Source organism: Phoenix dactylifera, chromosome 3 (genome assembly GCF_051530095.1).
Source record: "Phoenix dactylifera cultivar Ajwa chromosome 3, Ajwa_hap1_PhDact_Kaust_v1.1, whole genome shotgun sequence".
NCBI classification, from domain to species: Eukaryota; Viridiplantae; Streptophyta; class Magnoliopsida; order Arecales; family Arecaceae; genus Phoenix; species Phoenix dactylifera.
This window is the reverse complement of record NC_143192.1, coordinates 50,118,499-50,141,644: the sequence shown is the minus strand read 5'-3', so window position 1 is coordinate 50,141,644 and position 23,146 is coordinate 50,118,499. Positions and strand designations below refer to the sequence as shown.

At 39.1% G+C, this 23,146-nt stretch overlaps 2 protein-coding genes and 1 non-coding gene across 6 annotated transcripts; all 3 read right to left on the bottom strand.

The window, feature by feature from the left end:
• Positions 1-1,506: 1,506 nt before the first annotated feature.
• On the bottom strand, positions 1,507-8,292 carry LOC103711764 (WEB family protein At3g02930, chloroplastic-like). 3 transcript variants are annotated; one of them, XM_008798031.6, is made up of 4 exons: positions 8,089-8,292; positions 7,001-7,208; positions 4,640-6,896; positions 1,507-1,867 (listed from the first exon to the last, which is right to left on the bottom strand). In XM_008798031.6, exons 1-3 carry the CDS (start codon positions 8,106-8,108, stop codon positions 4,656-4,658), a joined length of 2,469 nt encoding a protein of 822 aa, XP_008796253.1. In that variant the 5' UTR covers positions 8,109-8,292; the 3' UTR covers positions 1,507-1,867; positions 4,640-4,655. The 3 variants fall into 3 exon arrangements, with proteins under 3 accessions (XP_008796253.1, XP_038974816.1, XP_008796254.1); XM_039118888.3 differs by having other exon boundaries at positions 1,507-1,848; XM_008798032.6 differs by lacking the exon at positions 1,507-1,867 and having other exon boundaries at positions 4,376-6,896.
• A 4,671-nt stretch (positions 8,293-12,963) lies between these two features.
• Positions 12,964-22,128, bottom strand: LOC103711808 (protein HAIKU1-like). Of its 2 annotated transcripts, none has more exons than XM_039118890.2 (2): positions 20,580-22,128; positions 12,964-14,317 (listed from the first exon to the last, which is right to left on the bottom strand). In XM_039118890.2, exon 1 carries the CDS (start codon positions 21,739-21,741, stop codon positions 20,803-20,805), a length of 939 nt encoding a protein of 312 aa, XP_038974818.2. In that variant the 5' UTR covers positions 21,742-22,128; the 3' UTR covers positions 12,964-14,317; positions 20,580-20,802. The 2 variants fall into 2 exon arrangements, with proteins under 2 accessions (XP_038974818.2, XP_088575006.1); XM_088718880.1 differs by lacking the exon at positions 12,964-14,317 and adding an exon at positions 18,720-19,439.
• An 806-nt stretch (positions 22,129-22,934) lies between these two features.
• TRNAM-CAU (transfer RNA methionine (anticodon CAU)) lies at positions 22,935-23,019 on the bottom strand. The gene is given in 2 exon segments: positions 22,935-22,970; positions 22,982-23,019. It is a non-coding gene; the product is annotated as a tRNA-Met (tRNA).
• Between the last annotated feature and the right edge of the window lie 127 nt (positions 23,020-23,146).

Sequence of the window (23,146 nt, the reverse complement as noted above, 5' to 3'; positions counted from 1 at the left end):
CCTACCATCAGAACTTTAATTTAGAAAATATTTGGACCAGCTCCGGCACACCTATTGGGTTGGTTCTATGGGGTGGAATTAGAAGTAGAGGCTGAAGGAGGAGAGCTGTGACGGTGATAAGAGGGGGCTAAGGTAGGAGGGAGGAGAAGAATGATTTATACACATCTAGTATGAATATATCTAATAAAATTAAAAAAAATATCATAAAATCAAATAGGAACGGACGCAATATCCATCCAAGAAGATTCCTTTGTTCCAACCTTCCCTTCTGGTTCAACGTTATGGATGATCACATCACCCACATCACCATCTCCCATGTAGCATAGCTGTTAGCTGAGTTAATTGTCACATGCCATGACAGCTTTTTGACCACTTCTCTAAACCCAGAAAATCCTTTTTCTAATTATGGTCTCGGTAAGTTAAGATTCGCAAACAGATTAAAAGACGCGTGATGCACGAGTCGGACCTGTCTACTGTTACCCTGGGTTTGGCATCATTCAAAGAGGATCAGATGAGCCGCATGATTCACCGAACATCTTAGCTTCACCAACACAAAATGGCAAGTGTTTCCTTTACATTCCTTATTTTCTTATCAATAGGGAAAACGTTGAAATTAACAATATGGAGCACCGAAAGTTGCCGAATGTGAATGCCACCAACTCGTCGAGAATACAAGGTATAATATACCAAGCAATGCAGCATGCATAAGATATCCCATGCACCACGTAGCACCAACCATACTCCTTTCAGCTATTCTTTATTCAGCAGCTCAGCAAGTAAGCCATCCTAAATTACATGGGGGACGCAGATTTTCTTTACAAGAAAAAAAAAATGGAGGAAAATCTTGTCAGGAGTAAACTGCCAAACCTAAAAACTTGTTTGATTTGTGAAAAAAATATTTTTAAATTAAATTATTTCTTCTAAAAACTTGATATCTGAAAAAATAGTTTTTACATGTTTCGTTGATTAATATATATAGATATATATATATATATATGTTGTATCTTTAATTAAAAAATTAATTTATTCTATCTAAAAACTTAAAATTATTTTTTGGAAAAAAATTACCTTAATTTTTAATTGGTGGGAGCCGAATATAAATCAGGCAACAAGCCTTCATCTTTTTCTCCCGTCAACAAGTGACCCAGTAAAGCACAAACTGACTCATGCTCGCAAGTGGGTGGTTGCAGGCTCGGAATGAATACAAGACTGCGTAAAATGCGTGGCCTTGGAAGTGGAGTGATGCGCTGGATTCCTGACGAAGCAACACACTCACCCTAGCTTTATGTAAAGTAAAGTCCCCCCCAGTCCACGTCAATTTGAAAGTAAAGGTGCCATGGAGATCTGACACATCATGCAGTGGAGCAGAAATTGCTCTGAATTCTTTAAAGGACGCAGCTGATCTGTGTTTCTCGAGCAACTAAAGTAACAGCTAGTTAAAGGCCAGATTCAGGAGGAACATGGGAAGCTAAGCCTTCTAGGACACAATGCATGAACGATAAAATAGGACACAAAAAGTCTTCAGCATTAGTAATAAACTAAGAATCGCACATGCAAGCCAATCTCTGATAGTGATCCCGTAACAAGCTCAAGAGTCTGACATCACAACTGACCAAACCCCAACCAAACGATGGGCCACGGCCTCGCAAAGGGGAGGACCATCTGATCCAAATACCCACAAAAGGAACCTAAGGGAAGAACCAGGAAATTTCCACCGGGTAAAGCACTGGACCCCACAATCCACAAGGACAAATAAAAGCAGAGAGCGATCTCAGAGACATTCCATGTGGGATCTCGTTCCGTCCACCCTCGCACCTGCACGTCTTTCCGAGCAGCTTCCCACCCACCCTGCAAAGACGTCCGAACCCTTCGCGGACAATAATAAAAAAAAAAAAGTAAACAAAAAAATAAATAAATAGAATCTCTTATTTAGTTGAAATTTTTTATAAAAATAAAAAATTTATATTTTATAAAAAAATTATGAAGAATATGAAAAAACTACAGAATTGAGTTTTTTTTTCAAAAATATTTTTAAGTCATCAAAATTTATTAAGAATTTAATATATATTTTATATGAATTTTTTAAAAAATAGATGCTCAGAACCAAACATACCAAAATTAATTTTTAAAACATCATATTTCTATTTTTTTAAAAAAAATATTTTAATAAAAAATAGAAGGGAAATTCGTCACTCCTATGCATTATTCTCGGATGGCGTTAGGAGAAATGGAGGGACCGAGATATGCATGGGTTTCAAAGATTGGAACAAATCGGTTCGGAATATGTTATAAACCTTAATGGAAGGAAAGATGGACCAAATCTATTTTGGATTGAGAAATCGATTCGTCCGTTGATAACTTATAATCCGGAATGAAATTTCATGTTCGGGATCACCACCCAGTACCAACAGGGCCATACCACGATAACGATTCTAGTAACAGCAAACCAAATACAGGTATAAATCTAGAGGAAGTCAAGGAAACAATCTATCCAAAGAGCAATCAAGAATAGGTGCCCATGGATCTCTAATTGTATGATGAGCTATATGAGATGCTACCAAGTCGGCAGGTTTATTCCACTCTCTAAAATATATAAGATACATAAAATAAAGACATTGTCTCGAATATCCAGTAAGTCGAGGGCGATTATCCAAATTTTGATAAATGCATAATTTGCATTATCATATTATTTTTTGGCTAGTAGAAATCATATATGATGCAGGGAGAATGGGATCGGCTAGATTGTAAGAGAAGAGAAAGAAACCAAGGAATCGGAAGGTGGCGGGCTTCCTGCCCAGGCATCGAGTCTTGAAGAAGGATTTTGGAGTCGAAACTAAATATCTAACTTTTTCTTTCTATCACAACGCATGATCTCACCCAAAAAGATTAGTCGCAAATTTTTTTTTGAATTTTTTAGTTCTGTATAAGTACTCAAGATCTTATGGGCACATCCATACAATCCTCACATGCTCCTGCCATTCAAATCTAATCACAAACATCACAATCGGCCCATAACCAACCTCCATGAATCCGTATTTTAGTGTGTCATAGTCTATATAGGCTATAGGTCGAGTTTGGTCTGATACCAATTGTCATAACAAAAAACCTTACCCAAAAAAGCTAGTCGAAAGATATTTTTTCGATTTTTTAGTTCCGTATAAGTACCCAAGATCTTTTAGGCACACCCACTCGGATCCACACTTTTACTCGATATCGCTGTCCTCACAGTAATGACTGATCTACTCGATGGACTATTTTTTTATTTTTTTAATAATCATTCCAATAAATTGTCAAGTAAACTTTTTTTAGTTATGCGTCTCTAATTTCCCTGTAACTATTCATCCATACATATAAATTTTGTAATAATCGAACGATTTTATATTTCTCGTTTTTTTTTGTTGTATTAAAAAAAAAATCTTCGGGCATTTCATCTGCGCAGTAAATGGTCCCAGGAAGGACTGGAATGGGAAGTGGTGACCGGTGATCAGTAGTCGAGGAGGAAGGCAAAGATACAGCGACCAGTCTACCATTCCATGGCCTCATAGGCCTCGGCCGGTAGTGGGAACTACAAAGATTCCGGATAATTTTAAGAACCAATATATAAGCCCATACTGCCCCTATAGCAAGGTCCCACACCCACAAGCCTAATTAATACGTGAAGGAGAATGAGACAGTTCTTAGGATAAATAATAAATAAAAAGGGGTGTGGGGCGCTGAGAGAGTTGGCAATTAGCCAGATGGAGAAGCAGTATTCTGGTTGCCGAGGAAGGAGTAGGGAGGAATAATACGTTCCAGGAAAAGCAGTCTATGGTCGAGTACAAGATGTCAGAAAGCCTCACATGACCGACGCTCACGTAAAAAGAACGAGCTCATGAATCAGGGAGGTAGGGAGGGAGGGAGGAGAGAGCACGTGAAAATGTGATGAGAGACATTTGGGTGTCATAAACAAAAATCTCAATGCAAACTAAAAGCATCTGCATACAACTAATGCACATGAATTTTGAAAAAAAATAGCTTATAAAGAACCTTTGTGACGAATGGATGGTTTTAGGTCAATGCAAGGTGCATGAGATCCAAAGATCCAATCTCCAAGGTGGCAGTTTCATTAGGTAAAAGGTTAAACAATGATAACCATCTATCTAATCTTCACCAAAACGACTCAACTGCCTCTAGTTTGGCGAAATATCCATATCCTCCTAGTTGGCTCTCAGTTGTTGCAGTGCCAAAAGTACTATTTTTTTTGTTTCCTTTGTCTTTCTAACACTTGGTGGTTGAGGTCTTAATATATTCCGATAACAAGGATGGCACATGCCAACCTGATTTGATTTCTGAATTGGGAGGAATATTATTACTCAAATTCTTGATGGTGTGCATGTCGAATAAAAGATCAGAAAATACCTTTTTTTCATAAGCCAAAAGCAGGGAAAATAAGAACATTAAAGGCCTAAAGCTCATGCTCATTACAATCATAATATGGCAAAGAAACAAAGAAGCAAATCATCTTCGACACACACTCTATGTTGGTTAAATCTTTAGGTGGACACTACATACAACTATTTCAAGCATTTGAAACCATGAAATTGATTGATGATGCCCAAAGCAAAGCAATCCATTAGATCAAACAGAAAAAAGAAAATACCTGTGGCAGGGATGCTCTACTGCTTGTGGTTACTCTTCTTCTTCAGCAGGCTCCCAAATTTCTGCAACAAAGCCTTTTTCTTTTTCAGCTGCTGCTGCTGCTTGGTGGGAGATGTTGCCCCATTGTCCAACTTCTCTGATGGCAATCCATTTGCCTGATCGGCACCAACACCATCCATCTTTGAATCCAACTCATCATCCGACTTAGCCCCATTCTCCCTCTCAGTTGACAAGTCTTTGTCATCCGTGGTCTTGCAGCATTCCTGCATCTTGCCTTCCTCTTCCAGCGGCTCTTTTTCTTCAGCTCTTCCACTCCCATTTTCCTCTTTCAGCTTCTCATCCACTCTACAACATTCCTCAAGTTTCCCTGCTGGAACATCTAACCTGGGTTTCTGAGATTCAGCATCATGAGCATTCTCCACATGAGACTCCGCCATCTTTGGCAGTTGGTCGCACTCTTTTTCACTCTTTGATAGCTCACCATCTACCTCAGGCTTCTTGGTGGTAACCTCTGCAAGCAATGCAGTCAGGTCTTGGACCTTCTCTAAAGCAGCCGCTTCTCGCATCCGAAGGTCATCATTCTCCTGAGTTATATTCTGCAGCTCATTCTCTTTGTCTAGCAGCCTTTCCCTCAACTGTAAGCTCTCAGCCTTTGCTAATTCTGCAGCTCTATTGGCATCAGCTGCCTCAGATTCGGCTTGCCTCAGTTTATCCATTAGCTGGACACCCTCATCCTTGGCAGCCAGTATTTCATGCTCTCTGTCTCCAAGAGACTCAACTACCTTATCCATTTCTACTTTGATGGCAATGATTTCCCCTTCTGATGTTTTGATAGAATTCACTAAATTTAGCTCCTTTAAATCCCACTCAGCCCTAGAATTTTTGGCTTCTGTTTCGAGTCTTTCAACAGATTTTCGGAGGCAAACTATCTCATACCTTGCTTCCTCGAGTGTTCTCTCATTACTTTCCTGAGTGTTCTTCAGAGCCAACTTCAATTCCTCTATCTGAGCTTGGGCATTCTCAACCTCAACTTGTTTTGCCAAAAACCTTTCTCGTGTTTCTCTTGCTTCTGTAGATGCTTCGTGCAATGCAGAAGCCAGGGTTTCCATCTCCTTTTTAACTCTTTCTCCTTCATCTCTAGTAGTCTCGAGCTCAGTAGCAAGCTTATTGTTTTCCTCTGTCAAGCTTTTGATATTTGAAGATGCAACCTTTTCATTGTTCAGAGCCTCCATCTTTTCCTCCTCCATAACTTGAAGCTTAGATTTTAGAACTTCAATCGTCCTCCCCAGTTCATTAGCTTCCTGTTGTGCCACATCAAGGTGACGACTTGACTCATCAACATCTGCTTTGTACCTAGCCACCTCAAGCTCCAGGGACTCCACATTTTCTTTCAGAGCAGCAACTTCGACTTGTTTGTCTTGCAACAATGCACTGCCCTCCGCCAGCTGTTTCATCACTAAGGCAAGAGAATCGGCTGTGGATTTTTCAGACTGATCAGCTTCCTCCAGCTGAACTTCCAACAGCTCCACCTTCCTCTTCCACTCATCCACTACCTGGCCTGCAGCCGCCTCAGCCTTCTTTGCATCAATGACCTCGGTCCTTAGCCCTTCAACTGATGCTTGCATCTCGACCAATTTACTCTCGGCTACCTTTGCTCTCTCAAGTTCAAGCTTTAACACTGAGGCCTCAGATTCCAACTTCTTAAGCAGCTCGGCGGTCTCATTGGTCTTACTCTCTAGCTTGGAATCAAGCAAGGATTTCAGGCGGCTCACTTCATCTGACAGGAGCTCCACTTTCTCTGCGTTGATTTCAGCAATCTTCATCGCATCATCAGCATGGCTAAGGGCAGCATTCTTTGCATCATTTGTCATCGACAATTCTTGTTTCACCTTCTGGAGCTCCTGCGTGGTGGAAACCAGTGATGCAACATCCACAGAATGCCGGTCTCGGACACTTTCGAGCTCCTTCTGCCATTTGTCCTCCCTCTTCTGAGCAGCCTCAATGCCCACCTGCTCCAATTCATCGGCCCGGAACTTCTCAATCTCAGTGGCCTCCTCAGCTCTCTTCTGAGCAACAGCAGCCTCCTTGAGCTTCTCGATTGCCTCATCAGCCAATCTCTTCGCATCCTTCAATTCCTCTACAATTCGAGTCTTCTCCTTCTCCACAGAAGCCAATCGCTCCCTTGCCTTCTTCAAATCCTCTTGAACCACTCCCAGATGTGCTTGCAACTCTGATCCCTTCGATGCTCGTGGTTGTTTCTATAAATTTTAACGCATAAAGAAAAGATCAAATGAGTCTACCATAAAAAGTGAATAGTAAGAAGATATGGAGGAGAATTTTAACAAAGTTTCAGTCCTCTTACATCAGGAGGGGTCCCGATTTTAGGCGATCGACGCTCAACAGTGGGCTTGGAATCAGCTGATCGCGGCGATCGATCGATGGAAAGGCGTGGATTTTGCTGGGGTGAAGGCGAATCAACCTCCGACTTGACGGATCCTGCCCTGCCCAATTTGCTAACCCTAGGGGTTGCCGGTGTGGTTTTGTTATTCGAAGCTTCAGATAAACCAGATCTGTTTACAAAACCCAAATTTCAGAGCCATTCTGCAAGCAATCTCTAATGCATTGCAGAATAGCTGCAATGTGATGAAATCCAAAGATAGCTCGAGCAGCAAATTAAGAAATCTAAAGTTATATCCATCCAAAAAAGCCAATCTAAACTAGGGGAGGAAAAATATAAAGCCTAATCTCATAATTCTACAACTGGAAAACCGACAAAACTCAACATGGAAAAACAGAGTATATAACCGATGTCAAGATACGAAGCTAAGATTAGAAAATCCAGCTCAAATAAACTGGATTCTTACACCCAGATAAAAGCCCATCTCGCATTGGCGATAGAAAAGAAAGGGGAAAAAAAATCTACAAACGGTGTCATCATGAACCGCACCAACCCCCCCCGGCTCCCACGAAACCCAAAAAAAAAAAAATAAATAAATAAATCAACAACTGAAAAAAGAAAAAGAAAAAGAAAAAACATAATTTGACCAACTGGTCATGGTGAAAGCCAAAGAAAGAACCAAAGCCTATCTCAAACCAAGCTAAGAACGGCAAAAACCAGTCAAATGGTGAAGCTAACTTAAATTTCGCAATCTTCAAAACCTACTGATTTGGAAAGCCGAAATCTTCCACATTAACACCAGATATTAAGGTTAAAAGAAGCAAGAAAAGAAAAAAAAAGGTATCTTGACAAAAGGAAACCAAAATTTCATCACCAGCTCATAATTTTTGGCTCAATCAAACAGAAATCCGACGGGATGAATCAAAATCCAGCGGAAAACTTTTGTCCGAGCCTTTAAAAACATGGAAAAGAAAAAAAAATCGTAGCTTGGCTGCCAAACCCGGAAGAGGCAAAAGAGAGGAGGCGAGATCTCGTAAGAAGAGAGTGCTTACTTAGATTTGGAGGTAAGCATGTCGCCAGACAGAGGAAGAAGGAGAGATTATAAATGCCGACGACGTAAGAGTCTGGTGAGGATGAAGAGTTGAAGAAAGGAGGGCGATTGCCTCAGAAAACAGAGAAAAGATCCCACGAACCCCCGTCTCCTTGAGGAGCAGTAGTAGTGTAATAGCGCAGTTCGGTACCTTTTCTATCTTTATTTGTAGCTTTTTCTCCCCTTGGGGCTAGAAAAAAGACGAAGTGTTCGATACGATTTTACCGGAATAGCCTTTCTCAACATTACCCTCCGAAAAAAAAAACATAGTAAAGATTTAAAAAAACATAGTAAAGATTAAAAAAGAATGACTTAAAAAATGATCAATTAACGGAAGAGTCTTTGATCCTAGGGATACGACAAACAAACTAACAAATTGGGCCCGGGCCATGGATGTTGTTGGGCTTAATTCATAAACGTAAACAGTAGGCTTGAGGTTAGCCCAATTTACACAGCGTATAAATTTTAAACTATTTTTCATACAGCTATTTCTTAACTTATTAAACTTTATATAAAAACGACGCTATTCTTCTTCGTTTCTAAGGTAATGATTAGGCAAGCTCGGTCTCTTGCCAAGAAGCAGTTACTTACTTGCATAATCAATCTTTATCTTCTTCTTCTCCATCTTTCTTGTCTAACTTGCTAGAGACTAAAGGCTAATGTTAGCCCTTCTATTTCTTTTTTTTTTCTTGTTTTCTATCCTTCGCAGTAGGATTGTTTGGAGATTTAATTTGAATTGTGCTACCACATACTTTGTCATCAGGGACCATGCTGAACAAGCACTTTGAATGACTAATTTTTTTTCAGTTCATTATTCAATCCCTACGGCCATATTGTTGTAGTTGGCAAGGCATTCTAACTATTGCTGCCTCCATTATTTCTTAAATTGTGGATTACAAGGATTCATCTATTATTTCTCGAACCAATTATATCTAGAGGCGGTAATAAGCAAGGTCAACTTAGATTTATGTTGGGTCGAGAAACAAGCTGGATTCATCAGCTTGAAGCTAACTATTTATTAAACATATCAAAAAATCTAAAATAGAATCCAATTTCTTTGTTGTAAAAACGCAACCTAATATGCATTACCCATTTTAATGAACAAGTTCAGATAGGTAAACAGTTAAAAAGGTTCCAAACATGTTAAATGATTTTAAACAATTTCAATAAGTTAAATATATCCTAAATGGATCAAATCATAACCTAATTATTATACAGACAATATGAGTTCGACCGGTCGGCAGTTTAAACCTAAACTCAACTTATTTTTTAATAGAAGGTTGAGCTGGATAGACCTATTAAGTATCAAGGGCTTACAATGGATTGGATGATAAGTTATGCAATTGACAAATTGGATGATAAAAATAAGATGTATTATATTCAATATTTACTAAAAATGCCATTATTACTGGCATGCATTTTATATATTTTTTAAAAGAACGTGGATATTTCAATCAATAAGTTTATCCAATAAAATTCATTTGGCATTTTTTTATAATACTAATCACAATATATATGCAAATATACACAGCTACTACCAAGATTTTTATATAGGATAATTTTTTGCATATTGAAGTGTCCATTAGGTCCTAATGTACCTTTCTCATAAAATTATTTAAATCTAAACAAATTCAAGTCATTACATCATATAAATCAATTTATATTTTGATTTTTAAGAATGTCAAATTCTTGGAAGATCATGGAGAATATCAAATCCCAACTTAAAGAAGAGTATTGCTCTCAAATAGGACTATAGGAGTCACAGCCTAGGAGTCTTTTTATTATTATTATTATTATTATTATTATTATTACTTTAGGATTCATTTGGTTCATGGGAAGAGAAAGAGAAAAGTAAGGTCAACAAAAAATAGAAAAGTACCTCATGTTTAGCTGGAGTTTTTAAAATAACAATAATAAAGTAATTTTTTCGTAGAAATAAATTCTTATTTTTCATATAAAAAAAACTCATGTGGAATATGGGAGAAGAGGAGGTAAGAAAGTATAGTCAACGAAAAAATAGAGAAATGGATTATGTTTGGTTGGAGTTTAAAAAAAAAAGAGATAGAAAAGTAGTTTTCCTATAAGAGCAAATCCTCGCATTTCATAGAAAAGAAAAATTCATATAGAAGAATTTTTTTTCAAAAGTATTCTTAAACTTTTAGATTGAAAGAGATAAAATATTTTTTTTATTAAAAGCATAACAAATATTTTATATAATTTTTTTTAAAAAAGTATATGCTCAACTAAATATAAACTATTTATTTTTTTATGCCCAACCAAACATACAAAAATTATTTTTTTAAGCATGGCATCGTATAATAAGCCGCCGGTTTCTCAAAAAAAAAAAAAAAAATCAGGTTCAATGAACCAAACGAGTCCTTAATATGGTTCGTAAAATTTAAAAAGCTTAAAAGAGAAATCGCAAGCTTTTCCTTCAAGAAATCAGAGTCTCATCTCCGGTCAGCTCATCAGCCGCCTGATTTTTGAAGTCTCCACCCCAAACTCTTTTGGAGACTAAACTGATCACCCATCAGATCCGCGATCCAACCTTCGTCAACCTCCACATCCACCGATCACCACACAACTAGCACAATACATTCACAGGGCATCCCCTACAGAGTATCGGCTTCGTGCAATGTATCTCCTCCTCTGCTTCGCTCGCATGTCTCACTTGGATCCAACACCAGTTTGCAATCCCATGACCGGAGAGCACGTCGATTTCCCTGTTCCTAACAGAGCTCTCCATCCACCTCGCAGGTTTTGGTGTGGGCTTTGATCCTTCCACTTTGCACTTTGGGAAGCAGAGCACCATGGAGGGAGATCCACGATGCCCGTTTTCCTCCTCCTCTCCATGGGTAAGGGGCCCGAGGTACGTGGAATGTGGATGGCATGACGTAAACTATTTTTTTTTAAAAAAAAAAATCTGGTTCTGTTACGTTTTGGTTTGTTTTAACGTAATCTTTGTATCATAAGAAATAAGTCCTTTTATATTAGCAAGTCAGTGAGCTCCTCGAAGAACATATATTACAAACCAATAGATTGATTGATGAGAGAGACAATTTGCCGAATACACAGGTAACATACCAAGAAATGAAAGCTTTAAGCAACCGTGCAAAGAAATCAAAACCAAAAAAAAAAACAGAGATACCCCTGCAAAAACTAGATAGTTATACCAAAGAAAGAACTAGAATGAGACTCTCGTGGAAACATTTCCAATATATAAACAGGCTTTGCCCTCCCTTTCATAAAAAAAGAAGGAAAAAAAGATATGCCAAACAAAGAACCTGCTCTCCGTATTCACTGTGCAACAAGTGACTCATGTTCAAATAATGTCTTTAATGTTGTTTTTATTGGCATACAAGGGGCCCTGAAACCTTTCAGACTATTATCACACTATACCTGCAGTCCTGCATGAAGCCAGAAGGTAATAATCGCCATACAAAAGTAGTCACTTCTAGAAGGCAAACTGACTTCAAATAATGCATTCAGGGTTCAGTACGTACCTAGCATTTGTCCGGCACTCATCAGTTGTGTTAGTGTGATTTCAAATTTGCAACCAATTGTATGCATCTACCATGACAAGAAATTTCTCTTGACCATTTATCAGAACTCAGAAGTCAAGAGTTGTTATAATGAAAGCAGTTAACTACTTTGCTAAGCCGAAGTTTGAGAATTCATCCAACTTTCTTTTTACGGTGCCATGCCTTTAAAATTCAGCGTTCATCATTTTCTCAGAAAGAAATCGAAAAAATTCTTGGACTACTATAAGGGCATAGGATCCCAGAAGATCTGTACAAGAATAGTGCCAGTTGATCGACTCACCATTCAACCCCAAATTCTCAAACATACTGAAATTTTCATCTCTAACTGAGAGTCCTGGATGGTTTAGTCGCCTTCAACTTTAATAAGCTATTAGCTTGTTGAAAGGGTTGCTTCTCATATCAGAGGCTGATGATTTGCAATGATGTTCTTTGAACTTGCATCATTTACAAATGGCACGCAATTCTACACATAATCTTATGGTCAGAGGTTATATTTGGCTGGAGCATTGTCCATGCCTAGGGAACATTCAAAATTCCCTGACTTGAAGGCATCCATATCTCAATGGAGTAGTTGGGATGAACTGATAGGAGCATCCCAGAAACTCATCTAAAACAAAAGGAGCATGAAACTCATCTTTCATTACAAACTGAATTTCTGAAATTGTACTCCTGTGGAAATATCAGATATTCAGATTTTCTTTGATAAAATAGGCTGGTGCAGCCTCCAACCAAAAACTCATTTAGTTCATGAAAAAAATTTTCTTTCATCGGAATATTTTTTCTAGAAAGCTGAGTCCCGAGAATATGATGCTCGAAAAATTATTTTGGCATGTTTGGTTGGCCATAAAAAAGTGATACATTTTAGAGACTTATATTTAGTTGAATATCTATTTTTTGAAAAAGATGTGTAAAATATCTATTATACTGTTAATAAAAGAAAAGATCTTATTCATAAATTTTGATGGCTTAAGGATAACTTTGAAAAAAAAAATTCTAATTCCCAACTATTGAAAAAGTAGTTTTTTCATATTCCTCACGAGTTTTTTTTTTTTAATGGGAATGCTACTCTTATTTTTCTGTAAATGCTATTTTTCTATCTCTCTTCTTTGAAAATTTCGACCAAATCAGAAATCTTTTTCATTTTTCCGTTAACCACACCTCCTTTTTTTTTTTTTTTTCCCCGCAAACCAAACAAGCCTTAAAATACGGCAAACTTATGCACAGAATCTGCCCGCTCTCTCTTCTTCTTTTTTTTTTTGATGTAAAATGGAGAGAGTAAGTAACTTTCCCCAAACTTTATTGGAAGAAAAACAAATATTTAGAAGGAGGGTGGTAATTACACACGTAGAGAAGACAGCCTACCTAAAAGACATTTGTAGGAAACAGAGGTTTTGGCATTACAAAGACAGCTCCACAAGAAAAAAAAAGTAGTGTTTTATGCAAAATAGAGGCAGGCGATGCGTTTCTTTTCAAGAAGATCCTTGAGTTTCTCTCGTGCCAGATGTTTCACGAGAGTGCCAGATGTTCAAGCCTGATAAAAGAGGAGACCACAATGCTTAGGCAAAGAGACAGCGAATGAAAAGGTGAGAAGCAATCCCAGAGCGGGAACCACAAAAGAGGCAGCCGGCACCTACCCTCCATCCTTTCCTTGCCAAAATTTCTCTAGTACGTAGCTTACTTTTGAGGTCCAGCCAAATGAATACCTTGACCTTTTCAGACGCTGAAGCCTTCCAAATCGTCTTGTAGAATTGACAACGAACCCGCCGCTATTAATGAACTTGTAGCACGAATCAACTCTATATTTTCTATCTCAACAGGGCTTCCACACTGGCACATCAGCAGAATCAATCGGACAAACAGAGGAGAGCAGATCTCACAACTCCTACATGAGGAAGCAACTTGACTACTCTAAGAACGGATCATGAAATAAGGATTCAAAGAAAATTGGTCCTAACCAACAATCTTTCCGAAATCTAATGTTTTCACCATTACCAAGTTTAAAGAAAACACAGTTCCAAAAGGCTTCAAGATCGGAGCAAATGCCCTTCCAAACCGGGGAGGCTCTGAAGGGTTGCCGTCTGACATGCATGGCAAATCTACATCTTAGTGTAGTAAGCAGTTGAAACTTGCTTCCTCCAGATAGATTCACTGCCACTACCAACACTAGGACGCATCATCAATCTCCAAGTCCATTTTGCAGGAAGGGAGAGATTCATATCTCTAAGGTTCTTGATGCCAAGTCCGCCTTCTTCTTTACCATGGCATACCGTGTCCTAATTAGCAAGACAATAAAATCCACTAATACTATCTTTTCTTTTTCAAAGAAAGGCACTTCTGAGTTGAAAAATCTTAGACGGCACTCATTTCTGAACTTTGAAGATAGACATGAAATAAGTTGGGAGCACCGAAAGTATAGCATTAATGAGACAAATCCCACCTCCCATGGACAAAAGTCTACCTTTTCAAGCTGCCAGCCTCTTGTTCATTTTCTCTAAGAGTGGAAATCAGCAATGTTTAAAAGTTTCTTCATATGAAGTCGCAATCCAAGGTAAGCAAAAGGCAAGCTTCCCTTTTGACAATTCAACATGGTGGCAAAAGCGTCCCCTTCTAAGTCTTCCACTTCAAAATACTAGCTATTGTTGACAACATCTGCCACATTAGAATTGTATAATCATTTATCAATTAGATGTAACTTGCAAAAGAAATATAACCAGACAAATCATGGTGGCAACCTCTTCCAGAAGCTCCAACCATGCAATGACCCAAAAAACACAGTGAAATCAAATCTCTATATATGCAAAAAGGATGAATTTTTCATCAGATAAAATAAATGAATATTATACTAAATCCATGCCAACCTTCAAAAGTGGAAGCAATTTCCCAAGTTAGAGATGCTCCTAGAAACCCCCACTTCTATTCAACATCGAGTAAGAAGCCATCTCCAGTGGTCCAAAGGTCTCATGATCAAATAATGAAACATAGAACACATAATTACTTTTATATATCTGCAAAATCCAACTGTATCTGGAATTATCCACTCTTGATACCACATTCGCTAATCCAACTTACAAGTTCAACTTCCAGTCTTCTACTCCACCTATGAAACTATAAACATAAACCATATTCTTCTATAGAGCTTATGCATCGCTTTGCCTTGCATACTTCATATATGATTGGTTCATGCAAACCAACTAGCATCCCAACTCCCAACCAAATTATGAATACCTCAATCCAAACCAAGTGATGCATAAACTCTAAATCAGAACTCGCCCTTATTTTTCATTTCAAATGAACTTGATAAGTACTTATAGTCTTCAAATCATATTGCACATGCTTTTTTTTTTACCAGCTTGTTCTCATATAAATAATGGGTTTTCTACCTTCAGTTTTTTGATAAAAGTTGCCTCATCCTCAAATATTCCAGAACATATTTTTATTCACAAAAAATGCAAATAGACAAGCTGGAGAAGGTAAGCAGAGAATTCCTGAAACAACATAGAGTAGGCTAGGGCAATATGGAATGCAGTCGTCATGCTTTGTCTATGACACAGAGATGCAATTGACAACGGACTAGCGAGATGAAAAAAATGCTAGTCCTAAGTGTTCCTTCCAATGGGTCTTCTGAAGGCCTTTGGCAATACTTGAAGGCAAAGGTAAGGTTTTTTGATTATGGAGGTTTGAGCAAGCCATATGAGCAGGTTGAGGTGAAAGAACTCGTGAGGGGACCAAATGTGCTATATACTCTGGCTTATCATATATATCATCGATATATGGCAAGCTGCAAGAGCTTAGACAACAGGTTCGTATACATCACTGTGCCTTCATTGTTGACTAAGATGTAAGAGCTTACAAAGGGAGCATTTTGGGTGTTCAGGAGTTAAGAATCAAAAGTTGATCTTAAATTTATCTAATTGTGGCAGGATTTCTAGCACTAGGAAAGATGGTCGCTTGGGATATATTGAGCTGTAGGAATTTCAAAGAGATGAACATGGAAGGCATACTATAATAGGCTAGAATGAAAAGTTTTCAGGAGGAGGGAGGAGAAGATGAGCATAGGATTTGAAGGAACTTCCATCTTTTTTATGGGGGTCTAGTTAGTGGGTGCAGGAAGGTGGTAACTTTAAAGGGATTCAAAATTTACAAACCTGGAGGTGTTGATAACTAGCCTTAAAGAACAGGGTTAAAAATTGAATATGGAATGTGGTTTTCTGTAATTAAAAGGCAAGTGGTTTCAGAGAACCATGGATGGCTTATGAGCACAAAATCCAGGAACTTTCGAGTTACCTTTGTGTTTTGGTTTTACATAACCATCCGTCCTTGTAATTTAGCAAGAAGTCCTAAATTCAGAATCAAACCTGCAGTTTAAACTTAATGCACTTAACAAATATACAAAATTTATTCGTGTGATATCTTCCAAGTGGTAAACTACAATTTTTTCACCCTGAAATACAAAAAACTTCCAGGTAGCACACCTTAAAATGGTTAATTCCCAAACTTTCAACTGGTACCAAAACCTCTTCTAGTGCGATGTGCTTCCAACTTCCATGTAGAAAAGTAAAGAGGTCAAACTTGTTACTTCTAAATGCTATTCTTTTCATAGATAAATTTGTTCTTTTCCATCAAAAGATTGCATTTCCATATCCAGCTATCGCTCACAAATCTGAGACTTTCCTTATTGTGGCTTCCACTGGTGAATTACATGTCACCACAATATCTAATATCTAATAAATGTACTCTCGGAAATACAATCCTCGAGCTTTCTTTGTGGTCGTTTGGATGCTGTTATTTACAAAACAAAAAAAACAATTTAGACTTGCAATACAATGATCGCAGATCAAAAAATGCAGACTTTAGCTGAAAAGTCATTTGAAGAAGGGGCTTATCGAGACAGAGATAAATAACCAGTCCACCAATCTCACTCCTTGTAATTACAGGATTTCACAAATTGGCTTTTGATTGATTCATGGACTCATGTCCTTCAAAGTTTTCCAACCTACATTAGTCGGCATGCTGATGTCAATGTGCGCACACCTGTTTTTCCTCCTTGCTTCTGACAAACATAAGTCATAAGATAGCTTGCCTTATTATTATCAGGTAAATCTTTATTTCTAATTCACAAATGACACATCATTTTTAAAGCATAGCAGCACTAAAATGCCATCGCATTCATTTTTTATTGTAAGTTTCTCCCCTATTTCAATAGAATTTTGTATGACAAAACTATAATAAATTTACCATTTTGGGCTATCAGTTAGCTATCTACTTTGACTATGGATTCACACTCATCTGTTTTCTTATTTGAATTCCACTCCACTTACCCTAATTTGATATCCTGTTAGTGGCAATGAATCAATGTAACATGATGATCACCCAAAAGTGATGTTGGCAGATTAGAAGGTAGAGTGAGGGTTGATGGTCAAAGAAATTATTTACAAACAGGGTAAGCAGATGTCTGGTGTTTGTCAATAGTTAAGGGTAGTTATAATAAGTGCTAATGGTTAGAAATAATCTGGCCAACGCTACCAATTGGTGCTAGTCAATCATGTGATGGTTATGGTGGCATTTGGTAGTGTTAGCAACAAGGCTGCACTGCTAATCGATGGTGTAGAAATGGTGGTAAACACAGCCTATGATGAAAAAAATAAGCTTCAGTATGAATACAGGTACAAGTGAGAGCATTTGTTGTGCAGAGATAGAATTCAATAACTTCGTAACAGGAAGGAACAATCGCCAGAATTGTGATCCCCTGTTATTTGGTTGCTTGCTGCTGTATCATCCAACCTTTTTTTCTCTTTAGCCAACATTTTTGTTTTAAGAGGCAGATTAGGGACCGGTAAAAGCAGGATTCAATCTAAATGAACAATGTTGAGCGGTGTGTCCTTGCTTAAAAAAAAAATTACAGGTAGTAATGGCCATACCTCTTCCGGGGAAAGAATAGGAAAGGCGATTTCACTATATTTTTGACTGGAACATGACCTCTCACAAGAATATTTCTTTTATTGGGACAATAACTCTGAAAAGACAGATTTCCCATCTTTTCTCACACCTCGGGAGCCTTAAAAGTTGAAGAAATAGTATCTTAACAAGTACTCTCTCTTATTCCAGATATTTTTCTTCCCCAAGCTAGCCACCTTGTGAAATAGCTATACATACCCATCCCCTATTTTCAATCACCTTATTCCTAACTCTATCCTCTTCACATGACCTTCCTTTCAAGTTTCAATGAATAACTAAAGTCCAGTCCTCCTCCCAATGACAACTTTAGTTCTCTTTGACATAACCTAATATCTCATAATCTATACAAAATTTTCATAAGACCTTGAAATATTAGTTTGAACTAAGTATGTTTAAATTTGAAGGCAGCAAACCTTTTCTAGAAAGTAGCAATTGAACAAGATTAGGTTGGCAAAATTTCAATCTGCACGGAGAATTCTGTGTTTCACCACATTTAAATTCATCTTAATTCTTTACCAACATTACATATACAGAAAAGTACCGAAGCTTCTACCATTCTTATATGATGCAAAAGCATGCTTAACAACCTTATATTCCCTTAATATGTGCAACTAAGAGTGTTGTATTAGACCCACTTATAATGAACCTTAAATTGATATTATCAGGCTATCAAATCAAACCCAGTTCACCATATTTGCTTTCAAATCTAATCCAATTCCCAATATTTGCTGCAAAATAATGACCAGCCATTTGTGAGTGGTATTTCCACCTTCTAATTACCTACCAAAAGCTGAAATCCCTACCAAAAATTGGCTCTCTGACCAATGAGAATAGACCTCATTATAATGCATTCATTCTCCTTGCATTATTACTCATTCTATTTTTACCCTCTCAACTTTTTTCACTGATTTTACTTCTTTTATTATTCTTTGCAAATCTTGAAAACAAACAATAATAACTAATAACTGCAACTAGCAAGCCTAACAGTTATTTCTTCCACATCTACTTCCCAATGCTCAAAGAAAAACTAAAACTTGTCTGCCTCAGATTTCAATTAGAAATTCAGAAATATATATATATATATATATATATATATATATATATATATATATATATATATATATATATATATATATATAATTCCACATCATTGAAAGTCATGTCCATATTTTCATGTCTTCGAAATTCCTTAAAGTTCACTCTAGCATGCATCTGAATTTGTTCGGCATTTTTAGCTTTATTTTGCCTTTTAGCTAACATGACCTTGCTATTGCTATCTACAATGATTCTCACAAGCCCCACTAATTTACATACTGCTGCTTTTCTTCCATTTTAAACAGTGCAAAATGACTTCCTACTGATGTTATACAGGGTCATATTACTCACTACCTATTTACTGATAAAATACTTCAAGAAAAGACTGGCAAGTTAAGCAAATATTTAAGTATCACAAATACTGTAATTCAAGAGCAACCAATCTGCACAAAGTCTCCAAGTCTCTTTTATTATGCTACCACCATAATAAGAAAAGAAAAGAACAGACACTCCTAATGGATAAAAATGTGTCTTCTTGCACAAGCAACCGTCCAATTGGATATAGAAAGACAATAAGACAACAAGCAGGTACAATTTATTTCTAGGAAACCCTGGGAGAATAAAAACAGAGTATCATTGGCAGAAGAATACTAATAGACCTACATTTAGTACTCTGTGAGACCAGAACTACCAATCACTAGAACCAATGTATATAATAACAATGGTCGCATATACCTCAGTTGGTCACTAAAGCCATATTTCTCAAGCATCCCCAAGATATCTGTTTGAGATAAGGAGCATACTTCAATCATCAATTCATAAAACCATTATACTTTAAATTCGCTGCCTAATAATAACCCCCAGGCAAAACTTATCTATATCATAGATACAGTAAAAGATATTATATAACAAAACAAGGTGAGGATGTCAGCATCTAAGCCGACAAACAAATAACTGCAAAGTTTATTGATGCCAAATTTATGGTTTACGGTCATCATACAAAAAAAGAAAGAAAAAAAAAAAAAGCAAGCCTAGTGCACAAAGCTCCCACCACTGCGGTCTAGGGATGGTTAGATGTATACAGCATTACCCCCACATGCAAAGAGGCCGGTTCCATGTTTCAAAACCATGACATCCAATTACAAGAAAGCAACCTCACCATTGCACCAAACTCACCCTCGCATCGTTATGCAAACCAATCATGATATATTACCCCAAGCACATCCAAAGTCAAGCTACTCCAACTAATCAATCGATGCTACAGGAAACGATATTGCAACAGATTCCACATCAATCTCCATAGTAGGTTATTAATTAGTCATTTGGAGCTAACCACAGTTAACATCCTGAAAAGTGTTAAACAAAAATGCCTCTACTACTACTTACATATCTCAAGTAAGGATGAAACAGCATCAAAACAAAAATCACCCATCAATAGTTGCTTGGTAACAAAAAAAAGTAGTTTCACACTGCAATTACTACAACAAATCAAACAACAATTGCTATTCTACCTCAGGTGATCATGAAGAATGTGAAATCAACAACACCAGGCCACTGCGAAGGTTTCTCCTTCATGTCATTTAAAATATATATATGCAAACAAGTGTTTATCTTTTTCTCCTCATGCCAATAGCCATTGTTGAATAGAAAAGACAGTTGTATGTTAACTAGCAGTGAACTCCACATTGTTGCAATCAATATGTATTTGCAAGACCATAAATAGCATAACTACAAACTGTATAGAATGGATAGACAATTAACAATCATAACTCTTCCAAAATGCAGTTCATAATAAAGTTACAACATCTATAGTCTTCAAGTGAATGAAATCAATAGATCCAGAAACAGAGTTACATACAAGCATTTGGCGACCGAGTTCACCGATTAAACAGGAACTAAATGTACACAGCACTGCACCTACCTCATTTCCATGTATACCTCCATGGAACCGAACACCCAGAAGACAGCCTACTTCTCCAGAGAGAGAAGACCTGCTTTCGAATAGTTACTTCTATCTTCGCTCGTACTTTTCCCTTCGGATTTTGGTCAAAGCATAAGACATTTGAATTGTCGCACCATCCACGATTTTGATGCTGGAAGGAAGTCTTCCTATTGTAACAAAGAGAGGAGAGGTCTTTCAGCCGCTAAATGTTCCTCCATCTCGGGCTCAGCATGGAGAAGAACCCCGAGGGTGACTGCGGGAAGAAGAGCCCCGGCGATGATGGTGGCTGCGTCCCCGTCCCCGGCCCCGGCCCCGGCCCCGGCGAGAAGGCGAAGTTGGGGGTCAGCGGCGGAGGGTACTGGAAGCCGGGGGACAGAAGCGGATAGGGCGACTTGGGGGACAGCACGTTCAAGAAGGCGCTGGGCGACGGCACGACGAACTGCGAGCCCGGCGACGGCAGCAAGGCCGGCGGGGGAAAAGGGAGTAGGGCGGCGTTGGCTCGGGGGGAGGGGAAGACGGGCAAGGGCGGAGAGGGGAGGAGGCCGGGGGACGGGAAGGGGGGAGGTTGGGGCTGGAGCTGCCGGGAGGTGTCGGAGCTGAGGAAGGAGCTCTCGAGGTAGCGCATGTAGGCGGTGACCGGGGACTCGACCCAGGCCGGGCCGGCGCCGGTCGGGGAGGGGAGGGGGCGGGGGACAAAGGCGGGATTGTTATTGGGATTGGGGACGGGGGTGGGGCGGGGATTTTGGTAGGGAATTGGGGGGGCGAGAGGGGGAGGAGGAGGACGAGCGATGGGGGTGAGGGGAGGGGGGCGGATCTTCTGGAGACGCATGCTGGGGGGCTTGGGGTGGGGAGGGCGGGGGGGAGGAGGAGGGTTGGAGGAGGAGGAGGAGGGCGGGGGGTTGTTGCCGGCGGGGGGATCGCGGGAGGGGGTGCCGGTGAGCTGCTGTACGATGCTACGGAAGTCGTTTTTGCTGATGTTGTACACCTGCGGTTGCGGCGGGGGCGGCGGCTGCTGCTGCTGGTGGTGTTGCGGCGGCTTCGCGTTCGCGGCTAAGGTGGGCTGGTGGAGGGGGCTCTTGCGGATGTTCTTGCCCAGCTTGTTGACGCCCAGATGTTGATTGTGATTCTTCGAGTGATTCATTCTCCAATGGTATGGATTCAGATAGTTTTTTTTTTTTTTTATCAAGACTTTCTTTCCGGAGAGGACGTAGGGGGTGAGGGATGTGTGGAATTGGATCGTTTCATCTCGTGATGGCGTAAGGCGGGATTTGGGAGATGGGAGGGCGAATGATGGAGGGGATTTTGGGGAGTATTGTCTTCTGGGAGTATGGGGATCCGGAGACTTATTCAAGACTTCCCGTGGGGGTGAGGATGGGGGAGAACGGGAACCCGTGGGAGGGAGATCGTCAGATGGGTTTGGGGGGCGTGGGATTTCTGGTGGGGAAATTGAGAGTGAGGGAGAGAGGACAGTGGGTGGGATCAGATGTTAGGGTCCGGTCAAACTGGGAGAGTAAAAGAGCGTCAAGAGGGTGGGAGCTCGGTCTGGAATCTGGATCTGCCGGAGCCGTCGTTTGTGATTTGAAAGTCGGGAACGGATCAAGTAAGGGCAAGTGATTCGGCCTTCCATACATGGTGTTACACCGATTTGATCTCCTATTTCGGGTCCTCTTCCAATCGATCAAACGTTTTATTTTTTAAGGCCTCGGAGTGGGAATTGTACCGGATGAGACGGTGATAAGCAATCAGACGATGGTATTCCACGTGGGCTTTGATGTTGGGTAGATGTCAGAATGCAGATGGGATGAAGTGCTTCGTCTTCGGGTACCGATCTGGAATTTAATACTAAGATGAAGAATTATGTTTCTATGCAAGATTTGTTTTACCAATGCATACAGTTCCATATCGAATGAGTTCTATATCGAATGTATCCTAGATTCTAAATTGAGATTCGGTACGAGGGCATATCGAGTCTCCGTATGCCAAACCAGCTTTCATACTGGGTATAACATGGTATCCGATTTAGAGTCTAATACTAAGATTGATGAATTTTGTTTCTATGAAATGTTTTAAGTCTTCTAACACCTGCAAGATTTATAGCTATTGTGTAGGACCGCCGTTAAATCCAAGAAAGATTAAAATAATTGGCATCTTTACAACAAACTATTGTAACAAAAAATTAGATATATTTAATCTCATGGATATTTGAAAGCCTTGCGAATGGGATTTGACTGTTGTAACAAAATTGTTAATTAATGGGATTTGATTGAGCCAATGGATATAACAATTGATGAAGACATGTGGTGCAAAGCAGAATTGAACTGGTCCAAAAAAGATTGGGGTGAGAGAGGCTCGAACTCTCGACCTCAGGATAACTCAGAAGCTATGAGACCTACGCGCTAGCCAACTGCGCCACCACCCCATAAGAACGCTGGGAAACATTCATAGCTTCTATAATCGGACATTTATTCAAACCTCGTGAGACTCGCCGTGAAACTTCGAAGCTCGATTCGAGCGCGGCTGCCACGCCTCATCAGAGACGGCATTTC

What these genes read in the sequence shown, in the direction of transcription:
- LOC103711764 (XM_008798031.6), bottom strand. Translation starts at nt 8,108, where the DNA reads ATGCTTACCTCCAAATCTAA. An exon ending in ATGCTTACCTCCAAATCTAA is followed by an intron (nt 7,209 to 8,088) that starts GTAAGCACTCTC and finishes TTTTGTAAACAG; the next exon opens with ATCTGGTTTATCTGAAGCTT. An exon ending in AAATCGGGACCCCTCCTGAT is followed by an intron (nt 6,897 to 7,000) that starts GTAAGAGGACTG and finishes TAAAATTTATAG; the next exon opens with AAACAACCACGAGCATCGAA.
- LOC103711808 (XM_039118890.2), bottom strand. Translation starts at nt 21,741, where the DNA reads ATGAATCACTCGAAGAATCACAATCAACATCTGGGCGTCAACAAGCTG.